This window comes from Arabidopsis lyrata (assembly GCF_000004255.2).
Source record: "Arabidopsis lyrata subsp. lyrata unplaced genomic scaffold ARALYscaffold_1, whole genome shotgun sequence".
NCBI classification, from domain to species: Eukaryota; Viridiplantae; Streptophyta; class Magnoliopsida; order Brassicales; family Brassicaceae; genus Arabidopsis; species Arabidopsis lyrata.
Genome location: NW_003302555.1, coordinates 742816 through 757958, shown reverse-complemented (window position 1 = coordinate 757958; position 15143 = coordinate 742816). Strand labels below are relative to the sequence as shown.

The following is a 15143-nucleotide window of genomic DNA, read 5'->3' as shown; positions in this document are numbered from 1 at the left end:
AAAATTATCCGCAAAGACGCCAGAGGCAGGCAGCTTCTGGCTCTGGTCTTTTACCCCCTAGTACCGCCTGGTTTCTCCGGTCCCGCCGTGTTCCGGAATGTTATGTTCACCGCAACAAAGTTCGGTGCTGTCACAGCTGAATAAAAAAATAATGTGCACGATTAGTTACTATCAATTGAACCCCAAAATATCGTTTATTTAATGCTTGCATCATCCAACTATGTACTAAAAAAATCAACAAAATGGTTAGTACACTCAGACTCGGTATTAATGCATCTTGTCCCCTATTCACCACTTTCAATTCTAACCTTTTCGACCTATAGTTGAAAATACAATAATTAAAGGCAACTAGTTACGTACTCGAGAAATTAAAATATTATTGAAAATCTCGAGACATTATGATTAATAACATGTGATTGTGTGACGTACCAAATGTGGCGGAGTTAAAAGTAGTCCAACCGTCGACGACGCTTCTGTTTCCGGTGACCACCGTCTGATTAATCCCGTCGCCGATCATCATCATGTACCTTTTATTCTTCGCGATCGAGATATACTCTTCGTAGATTCCCGCCGTCACGTAGATCAAGAAGAAACCGGCGCTTCCGTCTGTGTTATTTGGCGCCGCCGCTACAGCTGCGGTGATGTTGGTGAAATTTCCTGTTCCATCTTGGCTCACGGTGACGATATCGCTTATCAGAACCATGCTTCCGTCGTCACCATCACCGTTACCGTCACCTTCGGAGAGTTTTCTTCTGCTGAGTGACTCGTAAACGGCTTTTGTTTTTTCCGTCATCTTTAACGGTAGAGCTCCGTTACGGAACAGACGGTACGGTTTAGTGTGGGTCGATGAACCGGATCTCGGTTGGGCCCAAGCAAACCCGGCTCGTTTCTTCTTCTTTGGAACCCAACCTTTGGTGAAGAGAGCGAGTGAGACGCCCAAGAGCTTCGTGTCGTTAACGAGAGGTAAAGCGACGCCGTTTCTTACAGTCCACGTGGCGGAAGAAGAAGCGGCGGTGGTAAGTCCTTCAAGACACGTCTGCTCGTTAGTCAACGCCGCGGAAAGAAGCGTTTGGATGTCGTCGGCTTTTGGAAACGACAGCGTTTTGAAAGAGGCTTTTGCTGACGTGTCGTTAACGGTTTCGAACGACGTTAAAAGGTAATCCATTGTTAAACCAGCGAGAAAACGGCAATCTTGGAGAGCTCTGATAACGGCAGGTTGAGATAAATGAGCGTTGCGTTTGATATATCTATCGACGGTGCGAATGAATTTTCGCGATTGCGATAGCGATTTGCGGATAGAGAAGCGGCCGTATTGTTGAACATTGCCTTGGCTATGTGGGAAAACGGATTTGCAATATTTTGGATCCGGTGTCGTTTTGCAGATTGTTGAAGAGTTTGATAGAGTTTGTGAAGAAACAACAACTGATTGAAAAAGGAATGATAGTGTGATGAGAATGAGTAATGGAGATTCCATTGTTACTGGAAATGTTATGTGAATAAAAACTTTAGGTTAAGTGATTTATATATATAAGTGTGTTGATGATGAGTGAGGATGACGTAGGTCCTTTTTAATATTATAATTTGTGTATGAAAACTATGATTATTGTAATGCGATTATTATCCTGAGTCAACTCGTTTTGGGAGTCTTAAAAACGCGTAGGTTTGTTTGGAGAAAGTAATTTAACTATTAATAGTAGTTAACCATCGGAAACTCTGTCTCTTATTCAAAGATGCTTAGCTGTTATTGCAGAACCATATATATGTTCATAATTCATTCAATCTTAAGAAAGATATTTCGATTGATAATCGAGTGATTTAATTATTATTTATTTATAGTAGTTCGCATTCTTGTTTTTATCATAACAATGCGGTTTCGAAGTAGCCGTTACCAGCTTACCTGTTATGATATTTTGTTTTTCTCTCTATATACATAAGTTTTGATTGACATTAATTAGTGCATCATAGCGCGGAATTTCGAAACAAATGATGTAATATAAATTATACTATATAATGTAAACTTCAAAGAAGTATTAAACTTTGCTAGGTAATTTTGTTTGTATGATGTTAAACAATTCACTCAGTTTCTCTAATTACCGAAAGAAACAAAACAAAACACGGTATTTAGGTTTTATTTTATGGGTGCAACACTCCTGTTTAAGAAAATTATTTGAACAAATATGTTAATCCATGCCTGGGGCAGGTTTATTTGTACGATTGAATTATTAGGTGTTAATTTACGGTTTTCTTTGTTGCAATATGTTGACAATTTGTTCAATTATTTGTCAGCATTAAATATTTTCTCAAAATAATTATCGGATCAAAGCGTATCGATGGTTCCAAATTCCAACCTAACATTAGCCCTCTTTTAAAATACTCCTAGTATAGTAGCAGCTAGCAGCTTTAAAGTTTAAAAAATAAAATTAGAATAGTACTCCTTCCGTTTCGTTTTACTTGTTGTTTTAGAGTTAAAATTTTGTTTCATAATAGTTGTCGTTTTAGGTTTTCGATGCAAATGTTTGGTAAAAATTCCAGTTTTATCCCTACTATTTTAATGTTTCGCCCAATGATTTTTTTATAAAATATATTAATAGAGGGTAAAACAGAAAAATTAATGTTTTTCTTAATTTATGTGAGAAAACTTTAAACGACAACTAAAACGAAACGGAGGGAGTACTAGCTAGTAATATTGTGTTTACTTCTAATCCAATGCATTTGTACGTACCTGTATTTAATTTCTAACGATCTAACGTAATTATAATTTCGTCTGCTTAATAAACGACTGATGCAACTGAAGCGACGTCGAGTTGTCCTCTACTACTTTTTAATATGTCAACACGCACGTAATTAATGAAATTGTAACCGTTGGGATTTGATGAGCTCACATTTCATAGTAAAGCGCTTTAATTAATTAGTTCTCAGTTCTCACTAATTTATTTAAATGTGTTTCGTATCAAAACTTGTTAAACAAAGTATTAGTATAGTAGTAGTATTTTTTTTTGTCAGATATATGAAAACGTTGCATTTAATTGTCATGGAACACAGTTTCAAGGCAGAACGGTCCGAAATCCGAAAACGACCGACTCTGGCCTAGATTTGTATACCATAAATATCTAGTTGCATTTTTTTTAATTTCCAGATTTCTTAAATCTTCGCATGATATATATATATATATATATAGTTATATACCACAGCTACTTCATACCAATCTCATCCGTAGACAACATCTATTTTCTTCTTTTGGATACTCGTAGACAATGTATTATAGGCCAAGAGTTGCGATTATATCGGCCCAACTACTATATCGAAGTGAACACAAATCCAATCGAATAACTTCACGAGAACAAAGTTTCATCTATATATGTTCTTTGGAATCGGAATATATATAGTTGGATGGGATATATCTTGTCTTAATTTTACTAATCAGTTCCAGATATTTCAGTTATATGAATTTGCAGAGCATATTCTTAATATAGTTTTTCTTTGTGTGTGATAATATTGTTGATGTTTATAACTTAGACAGTTAGACCCACTAGTTAATTCATATTATACCTGAAAATAAAATTTTGCTTTTCTCCACTATAAACAAAACATTTTTACATGATGTAATAAAAACTTATAGGCTAGCCATAAAATGAATAAAAGACGGTAAATAGTGATCAAAACAATCGCAGATTTACCATCAGGACTTGTATCTGTTATGGAGAGCAAGAATCCTAAAACGTAGAAAACGACAAGCCGGTCAAACTGGCCCGGTTATAAGGTATAGAATAACTCTATGGCACTATCGGTCCATTTTATTCAATGTAACGATGAAATTATTGTACTAGCTAGGACTCATCACATGCCTGCAGCATGTACATATCTCCATTATTATATATTAATCTTTCTTGGCTTCTCCACTCCTTTTCACATATATACATATATATTCATTAACTTCAACAATTTATTATATATCTATATGTATATATATATATACTTATCGGAAACCATATATGCATTCATATTTAAATTTCTTTGAACATATGATATTAGGATTTGGTAGAAACATTTGATAGTTTAACATTTTTTATGGTTTATATATGATTGAAGTTATTGAAACTTGAAAATCGGAGCCCTTCCTAAAATACATCCAACTTCTCAACCCTATATACTATCAATAATGTTGTAGAAAACAATGTAATTGAAGCTATTTCTTTAATTCATGCGTTCAATTAAAAAACGTTGAGATAATGAAAATCCGATGTGCATGCATGCAAATGCAATGCATCAATAATAATGTTAACGGAAAAATGTTAAAAAGGAATAAATGAAGGCAAGGCTTATCCACTTTGTACGTTGGGCCCTCGACGTTTAGCCCATTTTCAAGGAGCCGAATCATGCGTACGGACAATAGCAAATTTACCAAATATTACCAAGAGACCCCCCATTTATTTTACGTTATACGTTTGTCCCCTTGATTATTTCTTAGTTTGGACACAATGCCCACGACTCTCGCATTTGTTCTTTCGCTCTCTAAGCTCCATCTCTTTCTTTTTTTTGTTGGTCTGACAAAGCATATGCATATCTCATTATTATTATTTTGGTCATTACCACGTAAAATTGACCGGACGTTTTTTTTTCTTTTTTTTGTTCTACCATATTTGATGAACACTTAAATGTTTCAACTGAATTCGGTATGGGTGAATGATTACAAAAAACTTTTACGATTTCGAGATTGTGTTAACAATGAGCACGCATGATTTACAAGATCCTTCAAAGTTAACTTTTTGTTAAAAACTAATTAAGTGAACAACTTACGAATCATGCTAATTAACAAATAACTTGATTAGAAATACACAATTAGAAATGTGTGTTTAGTTTTTGTCACCTAGCTGGTAAAAATATTAATACTTCTGTTTGTTCGGTTCATATGACTAACTAACCGGTTTAGCAAAACGAGAGAGAAGGTGGAAAGTGATGAAAGATAAAACCAAATCTTTTCTCTATATAAAGAGCTAATCCTCTGCTCACCTAGCAGCAAGCTTCCTCTGCTGCACACTTCACATTGATTGGCTAACCAAAGCTCTTTCTCTTTTCTCTTCCCATCTCTAGAGAAATGGCTCTCTATCTCTATTCTTCTCGACTCATCATCTGTCTCTCTTTTCTCTTGCTTATCACCAATGGCTTCTCGTCCTCTTCCTCTCGCTCTAGCATCCACCATCGTCACCACCTCGACAACCACAATTACAAAGACGCTCTCTCCAAGTCCATTCTCTTCTTCGAAGGTCAAAGATCCGGAAAGCTTCCTCCAAACCAGAGGATGACTTGGAGAAGTAACTCTGGCCTCTCTGATGGTTCTGCCCTCAACGTAAATGACACTACTTTCTCTTGCTTTTTTGTTGCTTTTATGGAAAATGTGAAATGGGTTTGTTCTCGATTAACATGAATGCTGGCAATATAGGTGAAAACTTAACAAATATCATCAAAAGGTTCAAACTTTACATATATCATCAAAAGGTCCAAACTTTATGGGTTGTTGCATAAAACAGAGGAATTGAAACCCTAATTTTTGTGATTATGGTTTTTAGGTTAAAACAGAGAAACTAAGTTACATCTTTTTTTTGGAAAGTCTAATTTGTGTGAATGGGTTTAATTTGTAGGTGGATTTGGTGGGAGGATACTACGATGCAGGGGACAATATGAAGTTTGGGTTCCCAATGGCATTCACAACCACAATGCTCTCATGGAGTTTAATTGAGTTTGGTGGTCTCATGAAATCTGAGTTACCAAACGCTAAAGACGCAGTTCGTTGGGCCACTGACTTTCTCCTCAAAGCCACTTCACATCCTGATACCATTTATGTTCAGGTTTCTTAATTTACTCTACATTCTCTTCTCAAAAAAATGCAAACTTTTGGAAACAGAGTGGTTTAACGTTAGCGTTTTCATAGGTTGGTGATCCTAACATGGACCATGCGTGTTGGGAGAGACCAGAAGACATGGATACACCAAGAAGTGTGTTTAAAGTCGACAAGAACAATCCTGGTTCTGATATCGCCGGTGAAATCGCTGCCGCTCTTGCCGCTGCTTCAATTGTTTTCGGGAGATGCGATCCTTCTTACTCCAATCTCCTCCTCCAACGAGCCATTACGGTAAATAAGCACAAATTTGTCATTTTCACAATTAATAAAAATACTCTTCTTTTAGTATTCATATATTTTCAAGTTTTGTAATTAGGTGAAATATTCTTCATTTGATAATCATGTGGCAATTAAATAAAGACTATGAAATTTCAGTGTGAGCATTAATGGAAAATTGCATTTGTGGGTTTTTAAGGTTTTTACATTTGCGGACAAATACAGAGGACCCTACAGTGCAGGTCTGGCCCCAGAAGTTTGTCCATTCTACTGTTCTTACTCTGGCTACCAGGTTCAACATTTTAAATTTTCTTACGTTGGATCTAAATTAATTTAAATTGTTACAAAAGAAACTGATATTAAATTGATTTGTTTTTTTTTTTTTTGGTTCAGGACGAATTGTTATGGGGAGCTGCTTGGTTACACAAAGCAACAAATAACCCAACATATCTCAATTACATCAAAGCTAATGGACAAATCCTTGGAGCTGATGAGTTTGATAACATGTTTAGTTGGGATAATAAGCACGTTGGTGCTAGAATCCTTCTCTCCAAGGTTATACAAAGATTCAAAATTGAGACCATTGGTTCTTGAATTTTTATGAAACATTTTTTTTGTGTGATTTTGTTTTTTCAAGGAGTTTCTGATTCAGAAAGTGAAGTCACTTGAAGAATACAAAGAGCATGCTGATAGTTTCATTTGCTCTGTTTTACCAGGAGCCTCCTCTTCCCAATACACCCCAGGTTTTTGCATACATAAGATATTGACCCCTCATCTTCTCATTATTTACATAAATACCCTAATCTTCTCACTGAAATTTTAGATCAAGGAATTTATGAAATTATTTGAAGATATATGTATTTGTATAGGTGGGCTATTGTTCAAGATGGGTGAGAGCAACATGCAATACGTGACGTCTACATCGTTCTTGCTATTGACCTACGCCAAATATTTAACCTCTGCTCGCACTGTCGCTTATTGCGGTGGTTCCGTCGTCACCCCTGCCCGCCTCCGCTCAATCGCCAGGAAACAGGTTCATTTTAACACACAATACTGATCCAAACTTTTTTGTAAATCGATGAGTGTTACAAAATTACACGCATCTCAAACTTATTGAATCTTGCCCAAAAAGAACATTTTCATGGATTTTATCCTAAAAAGGTTTATTTATTTATACTTTTAGTATACTTTGGATGTCAAAATCAAACTTGACTATCAAGTAATTTTCAGTTAATGCACATAATAAATGTAACACCATCTGCAAGACTGCAACGTACCAATAAAAGAATCTATAGTTTATTATAAAGATAATTAGAAAAGATGATTTCTTTTTTCTTTTGCTAAAGCATGAATTAATTAATATCCCAATATAAAATTGAAAGAGTAGTGTTTGCTTAATTAACTGATTCATGTGATATATGCTCCAGGTGGATTATCTACTTGGAGACAACCCGTTGAAGATGTCATACATGGTTGGTTATGGTCTGAAATATCCACGTCGGATTCACCACCGTGGCTCATCTCTCCCCTCCGTTGCAGTCCACCCGACCAGGATCCAGTGCCACGATGGCTTCTCCATGTTTACCTCTCAATCTCCTAACCCTAACGACTTAGTCGGTGCAGTCGTCGGTGGTCCCGACCAGAACGACCAATTCCCTGACGAACGGTCCGACTATGGACGGTCCGAGCCAGCAACTTACATTAACGCTCCACTTGTTGGAGCTTTGGCTTGTCTTGCTCGATCCTAAGGCCAACTGTTGGGTTTACAATGTTATTTAGTAGTAATTATTTTATAAATGAATGGCCAAGATTGTCCGATCCGACTGAATAATGTTTTAGATGATGTGGAATTTTTATTTTTATTTTCTAATTGGAAAAAGTAGCATTAAGAAACGGGAATGGGTCTTTGAAATGAGATTAGTCAAAAAAAAATATGAGTGAAATTGATAAAACATCCAAACCTATAAACGAGATGGTGATCCAAAAATATATATATATATATATATATATATACATTTACTGCTTGTAATACAAACTACAACTACCGTTTACCATGCAAAAGGAGAGAGAGAAGAGGATTTTTTTTTTCTCTAGTCACGATAAAGGATATTTATTTAGAAAATACTCCCTCTGTTTCACAAAGAGTGTCATTTTAGAGTTTTGCACACAGATTAAGAAAACATTAAATTTTTTGTTTTTTCTAAACAAAAACATCATTAACTATATACCTAAACATAATCTGCCCAATAGTAAAACAATCTGCAGAATACTAATAGTCATAAAACATAAAAAATTATTAAATTTTGTATTGAAAACCTAATACGACACTCTTTATGAAACAAAAATAAAACCTTAAAACGACACTCTTTATAAAACGGAGTGAGTAATATACAATGAGCAATTGACCAGATAGAGAGAGAGATGGGTCGATTAAAGCTGTCATTGTCTCTGTTATGACAGAACTAAGTTCACGTTTACGTAATTTAAATTTTGATTGATAGAGGAGAGGATTGTGTTTTATAATCACTGATTTGTTACTGATTTTATTGTGAATGGCATATCAATTGGTATCTACATCATCATGATTCCAAAAAGTATAATTGGTAAACATGTAAAATTGTCTATCATTTTGTGGATTACCAATCTTATTTATGAGAAATATCAGTTTCATTTACATCAATAATTTAAAGATAATTACAGAATAATTATTTAGCTATGCCGCTCCGAACATAATCAACAAACAAAACATTATTTTATATATATATATATATATACACAGAATTTTGAGAAAGAAACAAAAAAATTTGGTGGTTTTGGGCCTTTTGGCAAATACCAAGTTGTAGTAATTGCTTGCAATTTTAGATTGTTTTATAATTAACCGAGTAATATTGATCATTCTCAACCACTTAATCAATAGATTCCGTTTTTTCTTTTTTCTTTTTGCTTGATATATAAAAAGTTACGGTAAAATTGGAAATCGTTACAACCTAAGACTGGGGTCAACAATCCGCAAAAGAAGATGGAATCACACACTCTAATATCAATACCTTTCTAAAAGGATTCAAATCTAAAAATAGCATACAAACTAACGCTATAAAAACATGATGAATCCTCCTATGAGCAAATCACTTTTAAATTTGTTAACACTCTTTTAAAAGAACAAAAAAAGCAAAAAAATAATAAAGATATTATCACCATGGCTAACGCAAGAAGTTTGGTCGCCGAGGCAAACAATATTAACGTAGGTTCATTGATTCTAATGGCCTTGGTGTTTGGTTCTTGCGTGGCTAATGGTGAATATCTCGGCGGCCGCCGTGGTCTCGCCGCTAATTCCGGTAACCCCACAGTCTATGATATTACTAAGTTTGGAGCCGTAGGAGATGGTTCCACCAATACTTTTAAGGTAAAATTTAGTTTCAGTTTCGATCCATAATCTTTTTTGAGTATTTATAGTAAATTGCATGTGACATTCTAACGATTGGTCCAATAACATCCATGCAGGCGTTTTTGAACACATGGATCCAAGTGTGTGATAGTCCAGTACCAGCAACGCTACTAGTTCCTAAGGGACAATTTTTGGCTGGTCCAGTCATTTTCGCCGGTCCATGCAAGAGCAAAGTGACCGTCAATGTTCAAGGCACAATCATCGCTACGACCAGCGGGTACGCAACTCCCGAATGGTTCTTGTTCGAACGTGTCGACAATCTCGTCCTCACCGGAACCGGCACATTCCACGGGAAAGGTGAAGCTGTCTGGAAAGCAGATGGTTGTGGCAAAAAGGTCCAATGCAATCTTCCTCCAACGGTAAGAACAAATAACTATATAAAATATCAAATCACATATATATATATATATATATATATATATATTTATTTATTTGCAATAATTAATGACACATATGTATGTATACATTCAGTCTCTCAAATTCAGGAACATGAAAAATGTTGAAATCAATGGCATAAGCTCGGTGAACGCGAAGGCCTTCCACATGTTCTTAGTCAAAACTGAGAATGTTAACATCCAAAACATTAAGCTTATCGCACCTGCTGAAAGTCCCAACACCGATGGTATCCATTTGAGCAATGCAGACAACGTTAGCATCCTCGACAGTACCATCGCGACTGGAGACGATTGTGTTTCAGTCGGTCGTGGCTCCAACAACGTAACCGTCGAACGTGTGATTTGTGGTCCAGGACACGGTCTAAGTGTCGGTAGTCTTGGTAAGTACAAGAACGAGGAAGACGTTAGCGGAATCCACGTTAACAACTGCACGATGGTTGAGACCGACAATGGTCTTAGGATCAAGACATGGGGTGGTTCAGATCCAAGCAAGGCTGTGGACATTAAATTTGAAAACATCATCATGCAGAGTGTCAAGAACCCAATCATCATTGATCAAAACTACGGTTCAAGAGGCGGAGTAAGTATATATTACTGAGAGTGTCTCAACCCAAAATTTAGAGTATTCTTTTGAATATATGCCTTAACAATTCATTTTTGTGTGTTTTTGTAGGATTCACAAGTTGCTATAAGTGATATATTGTTCAAGAACATCAGAGGGACAACAATTACAAAAGATATCGTTCAGATTATGTGTAGCAAATCGGTGCCGTGCAAAGGAGTCAACGTTGTTGACGTGAACTTGAACTATGTAGGCAAGACAGGAGGAGAGAAGAAGTCGTCGTCAGGCGGTTTGGTGGGAGCTCTTTGCGATAACGCCAATGTTATATTTGGTGGAAAACTTAGCTTCCCTATGTGTCCCAAATAAGCTTTTTGGTATAAAAAAATTTACTATTAAAAAAAAATCAAAAGTTGTCACAAACATTGTTTTGTTTGTGAGTTAGTTTGGGAATATATCAACAAGAAATAATCAGTGGAATATTTGACTTTTGATAATGTTTTTTTTCCCGATTTTTTTTTGGTAATGTATAAATAAACAGATCCTTCAGCTGGTTGCCTAATAGTTTCTGGTTAGAAATTTCGTCTGTGAGTATTAGTGTATACACCATTTTATTGCTCTATCTAAAGACACCGATTTCTTTTTTTTTTATCAAGTGGCTCAATATCTCTTTCATTATTCTATCTTGGCATTAAAATTTAGCTTAAACTATTTCTGAAACTTGAAAAGAATATTACTACCTGAGATATTACTCAGACTTAAACTTAAATAGTAGCAACTAACAAGCATATCAGAAGTCATGTACCTGAAACGATAATGATGTCTTCATCTCAAGAATCTCTCTTATGAATCTGGTTCCGATTATTTTAGTTTCCCATCAATCACCTTTTTATGAAGTTTGGTTTAAATTTTTTTCTCCACCTGCTTAAATTCACTTGACAGTTGTCAAGGTTTTAAATATGCAGTTTCTAATCTTCTTCTTCAATAAACAGCTGTAAGTTATGCAAAATGAACGGATTATAGAAGTTACTATCAACATTCATAAATTTAAATATTTTAACAATATAGATATACTTTTTCTTGAATTAAAAGTGAAATTTTATAAGAGTCTTTTAAAGATAAGAGTTATTTATACACATTTACATATATAACAATTAAGATAATACACACACACAATTCTCATTTACAAAGATAACGATTGTGTCTTACATAATTATAAAATATTTTTCATGATAATTTACATATATAATCTACAGTTAAATAGAAAACGATAAGGTCTAAAGCATGCTTTTTTAAAATTGTGTATTTGTGTTTCTCAACCTTAATGAAATTAATTGATAAAGTCACTCATTAAAAGGCTTATAATGGGGTTTTTTAAAAAGCCCGTTTAGAATTAAAGCCCAATAGACTTCTCGAAAAGGAGGAAACCCTAGAAACATTGAGGTATATAAATTCTTTTCGTCTGGTTCGCTAGTCAGTTCTCCGCCACACCAATCTCCAGAAAAGGGGAGAAGCAAAAATGGTTTCTCTGAAGCTCCAGAAGCGGCTCGCCGCATCAGTCATGAAGTGCGGGAAGGGCAAAGTTTGGCTCGATCCCAATGAAAGCTCCGACATCTCCATGGCCAATTCCCGTACGTTGTTGCTTTTTTCCTTCATCCTTTAGCTTTTACCTTCGTTGCTTTCGTTTATTTGTGTCCTGTGTTTGCCTGCGACGGTGGTAGATGATATTAGGTGTTGAAAATCACTGTGTTTGTTTCCGATCTGCAAATTTAGAGCTTGTAGGTGTTGTTGCTGTTTCATTTCTCTAGTTATAGGCCTTGTAGAACTATGATTTGCTGTCTCGTGAATCAAAGCTTTATGATTAGATTACTGATACTGCTTCTTAGTAGACTGAGGATTTGTATGATGTTTCATTTCAAGGATTGTTGTTATATAGTTGATGATCTTTCTATAGCTTTAATTCGTTAAGAAGCTGATTCTTGTGTTTGAATTTTCATGTAGGCCAAAACATCAGGAAGCTTGTGAAGGATGGTTTCATCATCAGGAAGCCAACCAAGATTCACTCTCGTTCCAGAGCTCGCAAAATGAAGATTGCCAAGATGAAGGGTCGTCACTCTGGATACGGTATATATTTCAACACTCTGGATCTCTTCTGTTAATCATGATGCTTAATGGCATTGTTTAATCCTGAATTTTTGTCCTTGCTTTTGTATGATTGATAAAAGGTAAGAGGAAGGGTACCCGTGAAGCTAGGTTGCCAACAAAGGTACTGTGGATGCGTAGGATGCGTGTCCTTAGGCGTCTGTTGAAGAAATACAGAGAGTCGAAGAAGATTGACAAGCACATGTACCATGACATGTACATGCGTGTTAAGGGTAATGTGTTCAAGAACAAGCGTGTCTTGATGGAGAGTATCCACAAGTCTAAGGCTGAGAAGGCTAGGGAGAAGACTTTGTCTGATCAGTTTGAGGCTAAGAGGGCGAAGAACAAGGCTAGCCGAGAAAGGAAGCATGCTAGGAGAGAGGAGCGTTTAGCTAAGGTCAGAACTTTTAAACTTTTTTAACATTTTATAAGATTTATTGATTATGATCACAGATTTCATGTGTTGTGGATTGGTTGATGTAGGGTCCCGGTGGAGAGGCTGCGCCTGTAGCTGCACCAGCACCTGCTGCTACACCTGCTCAAACTCCAGAGTAATCTCAATTGTGTTGTATATTGAGTTTTGTGTCAAAATGGTTAAGATACCTAAATCATGTATGGGTCTTTGCTTGTGCAGTGAACCGAAGAAGAAGTCTAAGAAGTGAAGAGAGGATATATAGTGAGAAGCTATATCGATCATCAGTTCACGGATTTGACTCTGAAGAAGGTTTTGAATGTTTTATCGAATGCGTTTGTGGAATAACTTTTATTTTCGCAAGAACATAACTTATGTCAGTTAATCTTTATGCTTTCAGATTTTTAGTTTACAGTGTTTCAACAAACCTACTTTGCAAGAAGTTGTTCCTTTTTTGGTTTCTTATTGTTTTACGTTCATCATACACAATTAAAAAAATCTATCCATAGCGCTAATTGTTAATTTATACCTATCAACGGAATATCTAATCAACGTCAGGAAATTTAAAGGCATTGGTGAAAATTGAAACCATGTTTACAACAATTTGATCCCATTTAAAAAAATAATATATGCATGAATGAAGCCACGTTTGGGGACAACTAAATCGCAATTGCATCATCTATTTGTTTATTGTTGAGTAGAAGCATTATTTAATACTAATAACTGTCATATTTCGTTTCAGTTCTTTACATTAATCAAACACTAATAACAATTTCAGAGTAACATATGAAAAACATCACTGTCAGAAGAAAAAAACATCAGTGGAGGTATTACGTACCAACTTGTAAGCGCCAATTCATTGAACACTACTAACAACCACCCACTCCCATGTTTTTTTCTAGCTTTTACAATACATGGTATATTGTCATTATCTTTTAGATAAAGCCAGAAATTTTGTTTTAAAAAATCATTTGATTAATTAATTTAATTATATATTAATATTTAATGATTTATTCAAAATATAAATTATTGTTTAAATGGCCTAGAGAAATTTATTTTTTCACCAAAAACTAAAACTAAGTTTTTTAATATAAGTTTTTTCAAAATGCTTCATTTTTTAATAAATGATACACGTAGTTCATATTTTTTATTTTACATTCAGTTATGTTAAGTATTTTTCTCAAAATAAATTTTTACCAAATCTATAGTATATTGTGGAGATTAATTAGTTGTTATATGTATCTTGATTTATGACCTTTTACAAAAATATATGTAAGAATTTTGAAAACAAGGTACGAAAAAAAATAAAACAGGATATCTAATAAGAATAAAATTATTAATATCTAAGAAAATATTAGATATTTTATAATCATTTCTTAGGAAAACACAAAACAAAATGGAAAGAAAATTAATGTTAAATAAAAAAGAAAAATGAATGGGTCAAAAGTCGAAAATGATCATGTGGCGTAGGAGTCAACATGGATCTATTATTGCAAAACATCTAATAATTATTAGTATTTTACCTTATAATTAAAAAATTATCACATTTGATGGAGGTCAGCTGACCCCCCTACCCATTGATTAGCTCCGTCCCTCATAAAGCCTCCCTCTTAAGTATTTCACAACTCATATGCGAGTCTATGTTCCCCTTTTTTTTTTTTTAAGGGGAGATGAGTCTATGTTCTTCTTCTTGTTTTATTACTATTATATTAGGAGAGAATATGTGTTTGTCAAGACAATTAGACGAAGAAAAAAGTCTCAAAAACTTCCATAAATATAGTCTCGTCACATTTACACACACCATGACACCACCAATAGTCAATGTGTGTGATTTTGGATATGCGTTGAAGATATTAATACGGACAATTGGACAAAATTCTGAGGTTATTATATAAAGCAGTGGTAAGTTAAACAACGTTGTGGTAACTGGCTTCGTTAGCGTGTTAAAAACAGCATGCTTTTATAAAGTTATATCGCCCACCGTGGGGCTCGAACCCACGACCACAAGGTTAAGAGCCTTGCGCTCTACCAACTGAGCTAGACGGGCTTGTTGACTATATAGCACACTATTGTTA

The 15143-nt window shown here is 35.0% G+C and overlaps 4 protein-coding genes and 1 non-coding gene across 6 annotated transcripts in view; 3 read left to right on the top strand and 2 right to left on the bottom strand.

Annotated features, from left to right (window-relative positions):
- Nucleotides 1–1519, bottom strand: part of LOC9328188 (probable pectinesterase/pectinesterase inhibitor 7) — a 2309-nt gene extending 790 nt beyond the window's left edge. Inside the window, exons 1-2 of the mRNA XM_021013173.1 lie at nt 430–1519; nt 55–136 (exon numbers count right to left, since the gene is read on the bottom strand). Of these exons, the coding sequence (XP_020868832.1) occupies nt 55–136; nt 430–1474 (1127 nt within the window). The 5' untranslated portion in view covers nt 1475–1519. The remainder of the gene's footprint in view (nt 1–54; nt 137–429) is intronic.
- A 2574-nt stretch (nt 1520–4093) lies between these two features.
- On the top strand, nt 4094–8008 carry LOC9328187 (endoglucanase 1). 2 transcript variants are annotated; one of them, XM_021013319.1, is made up of 9 exons: nt 4094–5244; nt 5311–5347; nt 5640–5846; nt 5930–6130; nt 6315–6407; nt 6509–6670; nt 6753–6858; nt 6985–7148; nt 7543–8008. In XM_021013319.1, the coding sequence occupies exons 1-9, from the start codon at nt 5096–5098 to the stop codon at nt 7861–7863; spliced, it is 1440 nt and encodes a 479-aa protein (XP_020868978.1). In that variant the 5' UTR covers nt 4094–5095; the 3' UTR covers nt 7864–8008. The 2 variants fall into 2 exon arrangements, with proteins under 2 accessions (XP_020868978.1, XP_002892125.1); XM_002892079.2 differs by having other exon boundaries at nt 4097–5347.
- A 1210-nt stretch (nt 8009–9218) lies between these two features.
- Nucleotides 9219–11165, top strand: LOC9328186 (exopolygalacturonase clone GBGE184). The gene is made up of 4 exons (XM_002892078.2): nt 9219–9518; nt 9617–9919; nt 10032–10535; nt 10629–11165. Exons 1-4 carry the CDS (start codon nt 9312–9314, stop codon nt 10881–10883), a joined length of 1269 nt encoding a protein of 422 aa, XP_002892124.1. The 5' UTR covers nt 9219–9311; the 3' UTR covers nt 10884–11165.
- An 816-nt stretch (nt 11166–11981) lies between these two features.
- Nucleotides 11982–13533, top strand: LOC9325483 (60S ribosomal protein L19-1). Its single transcript, XM_021013170.1, has 5 exons — nt 11982–12145; nt 12516–12638; nt 12740–13053; nt 13140–13207; nt 13291–13533. The coding sequence occupies exons 1-5, from the start codon at nt 12034–12036 to the stop codon at nt 13316–13318; spliced, it is 645 nt and encodes a 214-aa protein (XP_020868829.1). The 5' UTR covers nt 11982–12033; the 3' UTR covers nt 13319–13533.
- A 1509-nt stretch (nt 13534–15042) lies between these two features.
- TRNAK-CUU lies at nt 15043–15115 on the bottom strand. Its single transcript has one exon. It is a non-coding gene; the product is annotated as a tRNA-Lys (tRNA).
- Between the last annotated feature and the right edge of the window lie 28 nt (nt 15116–15143).